The 12,923-nt window shown below is 43.4% G+C and overlaps 1 protein-coding gene across 3 annotated transcripts in view; it reads right to left on the bottom strand.

Moving 5' to 3' along the window:
* Positions 1-3,075: 3,075 nt before the first annotated feature.
* Positions 3,076-12,923, bottom strand: part of RCOR1 (REST corepressor 1) — a 523,596-nt gene continuing 513,748 nt past the window's right edge. For 2 of the 3 annotated variants that reach the window (XM_078660219.1, XM_078660217.1), the window contains one exon: positions 3,076-6,877. In XM_078660219.1, coding sequence (XP_078516345.1) covers positions 6,836-6,877 — 42 coding nt within the window. In that variant the 3' untranslated portion in view covers positions 3,076-6,835. The remainder of the gene's footprint in view (positions 6,878-12,923) is intronic. The other variant, XM_078660218.1, reaches the window with a different exon arrangement.

Raw genomic sequence — 12,923 nt, 5'->3', positions numbered from 1 at the left:
GCACCTTTCTTGTGAGACAATCGGGATATCCTGAAAACAGGAATAAAGGCATAACATATCTGCTGCGGAGCTCACTTCAAGGCATGATAAAGGGCACTGCCTTCTTCTGCCAGGAAACAAGTCCATCTCTGAGACAACCCTAGTTGAGAAGATCTCCAGAACATTACTTCATCTGACAAAAAAGGGCATGTCTTGTCACAGAACTGCAATTGTCTAACCTTGAACACTGCTCATTCCCTGCCGGATGCAAAGTACAAGCAGTACTAGCACAAAGGCAAAGCATAGAGCATTGTTGCAAATGTACAAAGTAGCATACCACTGCTCCCCCAGGTTTATTGATCTAAAACATAAAAGTTGTCTTGAGTCAAAGGTGAAGATGTGCTTGAATCTGTGAAAGGACCAAGCAAACAGCATTTAGGTCCAATATACAGCCAAGTTTGGAATAGGATATTGAGCATGAGATGGTCCTAATGCAAGCAAGAGGGCATCAATGGAAAAACAATTTATGCTGCTGTGTTAAAAAATAATGCCAAACATATACAAACTGGTGTGATGTATGATGTACAACCTCAGCTCTAGGAAAAACACGTATAAAGTCATTATGCAAATTAATGTGGGCAGAATATTGATATAAAATTCAAATAGGTTATTTCACTAAATGGAGAAGTGCACTAAAACATCACCACAAGGACAGATAGAAACAATGCCATATCAGTAGTTCCAATAGCCTGCAGGTACCTCTTAAAAAGCAACTAAGTCTAGCACAAATGAATGACTGAAATGTCTGCATGCCAAGTGAGTGTTTCTCTTCTCATAGGCCAAGGACTCACTAATTCTGTACTGTGATCTCATAGTTATTAACTACTTGCCTTGAAAGGGGATAATGCATACATCGGTTTGTTGTAACTTGAGAAGGTTTTTTCTTTTAGCTCCGATTCAAATGGTTGTAATGGAAAGTGTTCTTTTGTCCAGAGCTTAGATTACCATGTGCATTCAGCTGCCCATGGGAATCCAGGCCCCTGCCCATAAAGTACCTATATTACAAACAGAGCATGTGCCAAAGGCTGTGGCTTAAGGAGATCAGGTGCTGCTATAATCTGATAAAGCAAGGTTACACAGCTGTTGCAGCACACTGTTACACCACCCCCTTACTTTGAAAAAGAGGGCCGATTTGTTCACATGAAAAGCGGACCACTCCTTGGGCAAGGGGTTCTGAATGATGACAAAGCCCATAATGTACAAAGAACCTCCAAGACTCTGCTACTGAACTCAGTAAAGTTCACTGGAAAATTCCTTTATCGGTCCATTAAAACAGAGCCAAGCATATCTGAATTGTGGCCCTCAAGTTGGAAGCCATCGAAGGGTAAAGTTGCACCTGTGTTTCCCTCATATACACCGCAAAGATGCAGGAAGGTGTTGGCTCGAGACCTATCAGGCTGATGTCATCCTAAGCAGAGGAAAAAGTGTGATCTTGGACAGCATCCTCTGGAGGACAACAAAGGCAAAGCTTAGACGGCTAATCAGTAAAGCGCTCATGATAGAAAGGACAGTGATCTGCTGAGAGCACAACTACACCGACAAGCTAAAAATGGCCAGTTGGAATATCTGGCACCAAATAATTGTATTTCATGGGTCCTCTGACAGAGCAGAAGGACATACGCATTTAACAGGAGTTGAGGCAACTGTCTAGTACATATAAGGCTGTCCAATATCAAAAGCTGAAAATACTAAGAATTTTTGCACATGGGAGTGTGGAAGCAGGAATCCTGCATGTCCACATAGTACCATCAGTACCTCTTCGTGGATTCCAGGTTTTCACCAGTTGCACCATCTAAATGTATGGATGCACGATAGGCTCCATCTTTTTATCTTTAGCTTGAAGAGAAGCAGTGAATCCTCTTATAAGCAAATATAGATCTAGCGTTCAGTATGGGAGTCAAGGAGTAATGTCAAGCATATGCTGCTAAGACACTTTTTACAAGCGTTTATCAACAGGCACAACACAGGTGACCATGATTTAGTGAAGGACAGGAAAGATGTTAAACACATCTGTATTGGAGGACTAGACTGTTACGTGTGTCAAAAAGTAGTCAAGAATACTGCATTATTTTCCCCAGGTTTAGAGTAATGACCCATGTCTGCTGCTTCTTATGCCTGCCCATGACTTACTAGTTCGAGCACACATTGTCTGGCACTGTTTAAGGTAGACCCGGGCAAATATAACAACCACTAGACCCCATTTGGTTAACCTAATGCTAACAGCTCAACATAGCGTGGATCTCATCTAAAGAATACCGATCTCTATCCTCTGTGTAAACAGAATTCATTGTCAAATGATTGAGGAGAAGCCATAGATTCATGTTGCGCTCATGCAGTAAAATATAATACTACTGAAATTGGCATCAGTCCACTACGAAAATTGGGCCAGAATGCTTTCGTTCCATCTCTGTGGTAACTGCATTATACGTAGCCTCCTAACCAGTGCTTCTTTAAATGGGCATAATTTAGCCAACAAAGGAAAAAACAGTCTTCATGTAAAATGGCAGCTACTGCCATGCACTTTGGCAAACCAGTCTGTATTGAAGGGTAGCAATCCTATTTAAAGTCCTAGATAGAGTGAGTCATTTATCACCAACCTGGATTATTTATGTAACAAATGACTGTTTGAAACTCATTTAGGAAGGTAATGGATGGGTGCCACATTTACTCCAAAGGAAGCATAATATCAAGAATTTTAAATGGGTTGAGATGCACAAGGGGAGCCTGGCTTGCTTATTAGGGACTTATCCACATGTTACTGGTTAGTCAAGTCAGGTTGTTACTAAAGACCTCATTAGTTCCTGGACTTATTTATTATTTTTTTTTTTTTACACCTGGCATCTGAGCCGTCTTACCCATTGTGAATTTTCAAAATTTTATTCTGAAGTCCATTCCATATTGCCAAAGTTTTCCAATCGCTTCTCTCACTGATTATTAGACTTAAACCGCTGCGAGCACTTAGGGTTTAGTGAAAGTGCTCTGATGTCTGCAAATTTTGAAACTAGGATTCAAGACCAGGATTGCTTAGTGGTGAGATTTGGTGTGATCTTCTATTTGCACGTTTTTAATTGGTATAAAGGAGTTTCCAATTGCTAGTAAAGGGAACAGTCTTGATAAGGTTTAAAAAAAAGCTAGTCTGTGGCGCAGCAGTGCAACCGAATGTTCATGGTTTGCTTAAAAGACAGTCAAATAACTAGCAGTGTGTCCTGTAATGTTACATTTCCCATCAAATCCTGGTCACGTTCATTACAGCAATCTTCTTCTTTACGTTTACAGGATCAGGTATGAATCCTTTGGGAAGTACCAACATGGGACATCTATAACCCACTGATTCACAAACTGTATACAAAGTTGCTTTGTGGTCCATGATCTCCAGGAAGATCACTGGACTAAAGTTTAGACTAAAGTTTAAAGGTGAAAAAAATTGGAAAATAAAGCCAGCCACTCAGGGAAGGTGACTAAAAACCTTAATTTCATGCAACCCCATTTTCACTTATATAGCAGCAACCTTAAAACAGAACTGTTGACCCAACGGGCATCAGGAACAATGTTGTTGAAACTAAAGTTGTAAACCTGAATTATATGCTGGGCTCGACCACCACTGACTGAGCTGATGAGTCCTGGACCTCAGGGAAAATTTGCACTCTCCGCATGTGAAGGATGGGTAGGAAAAGTCGAAAGTATTAATGCTGTTCAATCGGAGTAATTAAATCCTGTTTAGTCACAAGTGAACATAAAGAACGAAAAGAAGCAAAGCAACTGTCCTGCCACCCCTCCAACACGGGCAAGCAGCATTTGAACTGTAACGAGAAGCGATCCTACTACCCGAAAATGAACTTCCTATGAGTATCTTGGAGACAAGCCTGAGAGCGTAAAATAAAAATAAGAAGTGGAGCTTTTAAGGAAAACAAGCTGTGGAAAAATACCACAGTTTGCAAGATAAACATTCCATGTAGATGAAGCCACATATGCCTTTGGAAAGCGAACAAAATATTACTGCATAAAGTACGACCTGCAGAGCAAAATCATGCAACAATTGGAATCAAAGAAGCTGAAGGCACACAGGAGCTTACATAAAACCTTTAAAAACGGCAAATTGATAAATATATGGATGTTTTCATTGGTTTTGGATGTGTAACTACTATTTTTTTTACAGTTGGAAGCAACTGAGGAAGCAGCTCTAAGGCACAGTGGGGTTGATATTTCCAAGGCAGTCTATGTACACTGGGGCCACAACTCAAAAGGTTGCTGAATTGGATTACAAAAAGCATAATTAGGACCCTGTAACCAGAAGCAAGTATACGATCAAAACCAAAGATCTACGCTCACCGAAAAGCTATTATCAGGTAGTACAGATGGGTGCTGTCATTTGCAATGGTGAAAAAAGAAATGATGGCGCACATCCACGTCTGGCTCTGCTACACGAACACTAATCTTTACAGCAACACAATGTCCTACAGCAAGGATGTGGTCATTTCTCATTGACTATCTGAATTAGATAGGTCAGAGACTAGTCATTTCCTACCAAATTAAAAAAATCGCACTTTGAGATCTTGGTGTCCTTCAGATAGTGACTGACAAAGGTGAAGAGATTTTCTACATATAACGTAGTAATATCAACACACAGACGTATCTATGAGTTTTTCACCACCATATGTTCAAAGGCTGTATTAACAGCTATGGCTATTGTGGATTTAAGAGAATTGCACATTGTTAATATACTATTATGCAGTCGTGACTATTGGTAAAGAGAATAACAAGAGACATGTTCATTTAATTTTAAATCAATTCACACATTCAAGTAACCTGTTTTGACAGAACTTAATAAAATAGTTTTTGGAATTTATACAATTAAACAAACGTAAAGTGTTTATGCAAAGTTTACTTCTCATAACTAAGGTTTTTCAAAGCTAAACAAAAAGTTAAACAATCATTTCCTTTAACTGTATCCTACTTTGCTCAATAAGTTATACATGAGAAAAAAATCAGATTTCCACAAAATATATATATATATATATATATATATGTATATATAACTACAACATTCACATTGATAATTCTTAAGAAAAATATGATTATTACACAATATGTAATAATCGTTGTGGACCCTCATATCAGAAATTCAACCAGTTGATACAATTCTTGATCCGTTAAAAGGGGTAGGTCACGGTAGATCAAACCACTACGTTATTATAATGATTGCCGATGTCTGGAAATGCAATGCAAATTGCTGTCCTTTAATCGAGATGATCACAGTGCTTAGTTAAATAAGCATTCTTAACACGTTTTCAGTGCAATTTCAATGCAATTTCATCTCAGGAGAGAAAAGTATACAACTTTTACTAGTTCCTTGTAAGAAAATTACAAATAAATATGACTACGGTTTCCCATGGGGATCAAGAAGAAACATTAGTCTCCCTTCATTGCTTTACAGAAATGGAGGCTAACAGATCATAGTCGGATTTCTGGTGTCAAAGACCAGCTTGGGAGTTTAAGTGAAAAAACAGATCATTTTGCCAAAATTTTGATGGACAAACATTGCTTTTGTAAACTGTGATACTGCAAGTCACCTTAAAATGTGTATACTACATAAAAGAACAGCTTTCTTCAAATTTCTTTGTCCAACGAAATTGTGGCAGATGAACACATGGTTATGTCTGCTCATGCAGGAACCTTTACCAACAACCCCAGTGGAAGAACGATCTTTTAAAAAAAATAAAATTAACAATTTTCACCATAACACTTTTTTGGGGGAATATCGAACATAAAATTAAAACACCATTTAGTCTTTTCAAGGGTAAAACCAATTATTAAATGAACAGTGTCAAAAAAGTGCAAATATAATTGTTAACCGAACCACGTGCCTTTAACTAGTTGCCCTTAAAAAGGCCTTTTAACGTTGCCAATTTTCCTAGTTTGCCAGCAAGTTAATCCAATCTGGATGCATTCCTGAAAGGTTCTCTAAAAATAATGTTTCTTTGAGGCAATCCTCTTATGTCCTCCATATAAGGGCAAAAAATAAACAGTTGAAGTAGATCAAATCTTTACACCATATACAAAGTTAAACACAATTTTATACACTTATGTTAGAGCCAGTACTGAATTATTTTATACCCTTGAATAATAGTTATCTATGAAAATGGGCAAACTATTAAACATTTTGAAAATAGCAAATTACATGTACATGGGAGAAGAAATATTGCATTAAAAGTGAAACAACATTTTGCCCAACTGACATCTATAAAGGGTTCCATTGCCAGCCGTGCAGGCCTCTCAGGTATGTTGTGAAAATCACTGAAAATTAAGCGGTATTGTATGAAGTCAGATGTGTGTACATCAAAGGAAAAAAACATGCACTTCCTTGATAGGGGCTCACAATTCTGTCTTCATGTCTATAGAGATTAATGCACACTAAGTGATTACAAGAGCCATGCAGCAGCATATGTCCTCAAAGACTTGTCGAAACCTTCAAAATGTTTAATGGCAGATGATGGTGGGTGCTCTTCTTGAAAGATAGTTCAATTCTTACATTCATAGGTAATGCAATATTCATTCCTGCTGCTGCTTGAAGTGGATGATAAAGAAAATCACCTTGAAGGCTTTCAAAAGAAAGCATGGAAGCAGTGCGTAGAAAGAGGACAAAATTAAGGCAGATGTAGAAAAGGATCTCCTGCCCCTTTTTTGGTAGTAGCTGCTTGTCCACAAAGATAAGATGTAGATGGCTGTCTGAGATTTTGTAATACCTGATATCTAGGTTAACAGTAGTAAACACAAATTGTTCTAGGCCACCATTGTTTCATGAAGCAGAAGAATATCTTATGTCAAGCAGAGCAGCTGCCTAAAGGAAAAATACAAATGAGATGTTAATGTTTATTTTCTATAATTAAGTATTTAAAGATCAATTCAAAATGAAAAAGGTACCTTGCAACATTGAGGACTAAAATGAGTTTCTTACCAGACGGTAACAACTTTTGTTAGTACGAGCACACAGCAGACTATTTTCTTACTGACATCTCTACAGACGGGAGAGGTAAAAATTTGCGAACCATTTACAGTTTGGGTGCCTGTGACACAAATATGTCCTGGTGATGTCAGATAATAGCATTTCGAGAGTCTAGAGCTAACATCTGGTGTACGACCAGTTTGAGAAATATTCTTGTCACTGCAGTAACTAGAAACATTTAGGGGTAAGTCACCTAGAACAAAGAAGAACACACTATGTACTGTAGGTATGCAATATTTGCAGGATTTAATAAAGATGCTCAAGTTTAGTTATTACAAACAAGTCATTAGCACCTCACTGATACTAAAACCTAGCAGATTCAGTATACCATAAAAGATTCCAGTCGGAATATCCTATCACTTTAGAATGGCACCCTACAAAGTTCTAGAAAGCTGAATCAGCCCAAAAAGTCTGCAATACAAACAGCCAAACATTCTGAGCCTTAAGAAAGAGACGGACCCGTTTAGTGCAACCAGCACTGCACTGACGGCCTTTAAGATTACTACATTTCGTATACACTTTTCAAGATCAGACTGCGCAGATGCAAGGGGTTGCCTAATCTGACTTCTGACAGACAAGTTACTTACCTTCAGTAAGACCATATCTGGTAGAGACAGTATCTAGGCACAGATTCCTAACTTTTGAATTTCCCAGGCATCAGACTGGATCCGCAAGATTTTTCTTTGAGCAAAACCCCTGCGCGCCGGTAGGTGGCGTTGATTGGCTCCGCGTGATGTCAGTCATCCACGGCAAATATACAGAAGCCACCTCGGCACGCTGCAGTCAGTTACTTTTCATGACTGTCCACATCAGAAATGCAGAGCCATGAAGAGTACGGACATTTGTGTATTTAAAAACTAGGGCCCTGAAAGGGAATAACCTTGACCCTAGAAACTTGTCCGCAGTGCAGGGAGTATGGGTGGTCGGTAAGGAATCTGCAGCTAGGTACGGTCTCTACCACATAAGGTGTTACAAAAGGTATGTAACTTGGCCATCTGATAGAGATCTACCTGTAGATTCCTTACCTTTAAATAGATACCCAAGCAATATTATCCCGGATGTGGGGCTGCAAACATTTCAGCGTATAAAGTCCTGCAGAACAGAACGGGCAAAATTACATCACTGCGGACACGACTGTCCAGGCAATAATGCTAGGTAAACATGTGCAGGGATGCCCATGATGCTGTCGAACAGATTTCCAGGAATGGGACTCCCAGTACTAACGCAGTGGTAGCAGCTTTAGCTCTAGTGGAATGAGCTCTTAAGCCTTCAGGGGGCTGCTTCTTTGCCAAAGCATAGCAGATCTTGATGCAGAGAACGACCCATCGTAAGATGGTCCTTTTCTGCACCGCCCGACCTCTCATTGCACCAACATACCCCATGAAGAGTTGGTCATCAACCCGGAACTCTTGTTAGGTCAAGGTAGAATGACGCTCTTTTTGGGTTCAGATGGTGGAGGCGTACCGCTTCTTTAAAGGAATGCGGAAGAGCGTGGAAAGTAGGTAAGGTGACAGACTGACCCACATGGAAAGGTATTATCACTTTTGGGAGAAAAGAGGCTCTCTAGTGCGAAGCACCAACTTGTGAGGGACTATCGTCAAAAAAGGAGGCTTGGACGAAAGAGCCTACAGCTAACTCACCCTCTTGGCAGATGTGATTACCACTAAAAAGGTTATTTTTCTTGTGAGAATCTGGAGGGGGCAATTGTGCAGGAGCTCGAAAGGAGCACACGAGGAAGGGTAGAACCAAATTAAGTTCCCACTGAGGCATAATCGGAGGCGGAAGGTGTAAACACATGTAAAAGGCCTTTTAGGAGTCTATGTACAATAGGTGACTTAAATAAAGAGGATTGGTCTGTTAGTCTCAGGAAAGCACACACATATCCTTTCAGGGTGCCCAGAGCAGAGCTCTGATGGGCAAAGGTCAAAATAAAAAGTAAAACATCAGAAAGGGAAGCAGCAAGAGGGTCGATAGACTTCTCTGTACAATATATTAGAAATTTCTGCCACTGGCAGGCATATACAGTCTTAGTGGAGGGATGCCTGGTTGCCAGAATAACATTACAAACTTCATGAGGAAGGTCAAAAGGTATCACCTGCCACTGCTTGATCTCTAAGCTAGAAGGTGTAGAGTTGGCAGGTTCGGGCGGAGAACCCTCCCCTGCTGCTGAGACTGAAGATCCTCCCAAAGGGGAGCCTTATCGGAGGATCGATGCTCATTTGCAGAAGCTCGGGATAACAGACTCTCCGTACCCAGCCCGGAGCCACAAGGATGACTTGAACCTGGTCTTTCCTGATCTTCTTGATGGTATGAGTGGTATGGGCAGAAGTGGTATGGGCGGAAAGGTGTACAGGAGGCCTGAGCTCCACTTGACAAAAAGTGTCTGCGAGTGAGAGCTGCCTTGGAAACTCCAGCATCAAAAACTGCTGACATTGCTCGTTCTCTGCAGAGGCAAACTGATCTAATCAAAGCTCTCCCCACTGCTGAAAGAGACCTTGGGCTACCTCCGGATGGAGAAGCACCTCGTGATCCTGTAGGCATTGACGGCTGAGTTTGTCCAACTTGGCATTCATGGAACCTGCCAGGCGTTGAAACACCAGGGATATGCCCTGTTCTAGCCATGTTCAGAGACGCAGGGCCTCTTGACAGAGTTCATGACCCCACTCTGTCCTGTTTGTTGCAGTACCACATGGCGCGGTGTTGTCTGACCACGAACTAGCATTCCTTTGATGCAGGGTAGAAAGGCTTTCAAAGCCAATCAGATCACTCTGAGCTCCAGCATGTTGATGTGGAGTTTGGATTCCACCAGAGACCAGAGTCCTCTGATGTCCACCTATCCCAGATGGCCGCCCCATCCCAGAAGCGATGCATCTTTCACTATGGTGAGATGTGGTTGATCAAGGCAGAGGGATCTGCCTCTGACCTAATTGCGGTTCGTCAGCCACCACTGCAGATCTCGTGCAGTTCCCTCTGAGATCTGGACCATGTCAGAGATTCCCCTGATGCTGAGCCCACTGGAACTTCAGGTCCCACTGCAGAGCCTGCATATGCCACCTGGCATGTGCCACTAGCAGGATGCAGGAGGCCATGATGCCCAGAAGGCTCAGAGTAATTTTCACCTAAATCCAAGAGAGGCGGAAACATTGGTATCATAGCCTGAATTATCCTGGACTCTACGTTCGGGAGGATAGGCCCAAAACTGCACTGTGTCCAGAACAGCTCAGATGAAAGAGCGCAACAGAGAGTCAAGTTCAACTTTGGCACGTTGATACTGAACCTCTCTGAATGCAGGAAGTCCGCCGTATTCTGGAGGTGGGAGATGAAAGCCTAGGAAGAACCCGCCTTCCACAGCCAGTCGTTGAGATGGGGGAAGACTGAACCCCTAATTTCTGCAGATGAGTTGCAACCACCGCCATCCCCTTGGTGAACACCTGAGGGGCACTGGTAAAGCCAGAAGGGAGCACTATGAACAAAGTGCTCAGGACCCACCATGAATCGCAGGTATCGCCTCTGGGCAGACAGGACAGGGATGTGAAAACGTATCCTGCAAGTCCAACGCTACCATCCTGTATCCAGGACAGATAAAACCTGAGCCAATGAGAGCATCTTTAATTTCTCCATGTTTAAGTAGTAGTTGAGGGTCCGTGGGTCTAGGATAGGACTAAGACCCTTGTCCTTTTTAGGGACCAGAATGTAGCGGGAATAGCAACTACATACTACTTCTGGAGCCAGAATCCTCTTCATGGCTCCCTTGGCCAAGAGAGCCATAACATCCTCCTGGAGCAAGGGGGGGGGGGGGGGGGGGGGGGCCGGGGGGTGACCAAACCTTTAAACCCGACCCACTGGGTCCAAACGAATCGCGCCCTTGTCCACGCAGGGGTTGTGGTAGGGCTGGTGAAGTTGAAAGTCCCTTCCATAGCCACGAAAGGCAGACTGGGGACAGGAGGCAGCTGAGAGGCTGAAGGACATAGTCATAGCCTGTGAGTCCTTAAAACGTTCCAGCCGTGTCTGCCTCGTCTCAGAAGAGACAGGTGCCATCAAAGGGTATGTCCATGAGCAGAGCCTGAACATCCCCTGGAAAGCCAGATGTTCTCAGCCAGGCATGGTGTCTAACAGCCACCATCGTAAAAGTCGCTCTGTCCAGCGAGTCGGTCATCTCTAAGCCACATTGAATGGCAAACTTTGCTGCAGCTCTCCTGTCTGTTACGGCTTGGGAGAGGATGGCCTGTGTCTCCTCCAGGACATGTGGCAGCACTTCCACAACCCTTTCCCACAAACAATGGGAATAATGGCTCAATAAGCATGTGGTGTTCACAGACCGCAATGCAAGGCTGGCGGAAGAAAACATCTTACTGCCCCAACTGTCCAGCATTTTAAATTCCCTGTCCGGGGGAGCAGGTGGGAACGCGCCATAGGAGGTAGCGGCTTGGACTACAAAGCTATCTGGGGTGGGGTGGGTAGTGAAGAAGTTTGGGTCGCCCGGGGCAGTTTGGTGGGAGATTGTCCTGTTCACAGGAGCCTCTTTGCTGGGTTTGGACCATGTTCCAAAAAGGACATATCTGAGGGTTTCATTAAAAGGGAGCAAGGGTTCTGAAGAAGCAACTCCTGGCTGTAGCACCCCTGTCAAGTCTTGACTGCCACTGTGGGTAGCTGGAGGTCAAGGACCTCAGCCGCCCTATGCACGTCCATTGCGTAAGATACTCCCTCCTACGTGGCCACCATGGGGGAAGAAAGCATACCAGTATCTGGAGAGGTATCCAGTCAACTAACTACACCCCAATTCCTCATACCAGTTCATATCCTGTTCATAAGGCTGGTCTTCTAAAGAGTTCATTGACCCCTCCCATTCTTCTCCCAATCCTAGCCCTCAAGAATAAGACTCAGGAAACTACCTAGGACCTGCTGGTCCTGACGGCACCAGAACCTACTTTGGGCGATGCAGCTCCGATTTATGTCGTCGAGAATCAGAATAGGACTGGTGCCGCTGCTGTGTGCAGAAGCTTCGGAGTTGGGGGAGGTCGCACTGGTAAGAGCGGCACTGGTCCAGATTCACTTAGTGGCCATTGGTGCCAGAGCCGCTGACATGGAACCCGATGGCCCTCCCCCCTCAGATCCTGCGGGTCCTCGAAGGCATGCCGAGGGAGGGGGGGGGGGGGGGGGGGGGGGTCAGGCCATTAAAAACAAGGCGCATGGCCTCATACAATTTCTTAATTTGAGTGGGGGTTGCTCCGATTCACAGAAAAGCGGGACGGTGTGGAGGAGGCCCAGGTGCAGGTTCCGGAGCACAAGGCCTTGAAAGCAGATTTCGTCTGTCGCATAGGCAGATGGACCTGGAGAAGTCAAGGCACGCTTCTACTGTGTTTTTTGTGCCTTTTGCCTGCATGCCCGATATTCTTGAGTGGGATAAAAAGGACTTGGGACTCTTGGATCGGTGCCGGGACCTTCCTCTCGACCAGGACAGTGATGTCTAAGGAGTCCGGTACAGAATCGACTGCTGGGCCGTGAGCAGCTTCAGGGACCGCTCCCTTAAAGCCTTGGCCCGGCAGTCAGAGCACAACTTGGAGTTGTGGTCGCGCTCCAGACACCACCGGCAGACCAAATGAGGGTCCGTCAACAACATGGTGCAATGAGAGGCGCTGCACGGCTTGAACCCAGACATAGTCTTAAAGGACATGCTACACCCCAAAAAAGGAGTCGACAAAAAAGTTAAAAATCCTGTCAAAAAATGACAAGAGGGTGTAAAAAGCTGGCTCTGTACATACTATACCAAAGTAAGGTATAGTGTGCATCGAGTCCAGGGGATCTCCAGAGGTATAGCAGAGGCTAAATTAGATAAGAGGCTAAATTAGATAATCACTAACAGCTCTCTTTGGGGTAGTGT

Source organism: Lissotriton helveticus, chromosome 9 (assembly GCF_964261635.1).
Source record: "Lissotriton helveticus chromosome 9, aLisHel1.1, whole genome shotgun sequence".
In the NCBI taxonomy this organism is placed as follows: domain Eukaryota; kingdom Metazoa; phylum Chordata; class Amphibia; order Caudata; family Salamandridae; genus Lissotriton; species Lissotriton helveticus.
The sequence above is the reverse complement of the archived record's forward strand: the minus strand, read 5'-3'. Positions and strand labels throughout refer to the sequence as shown.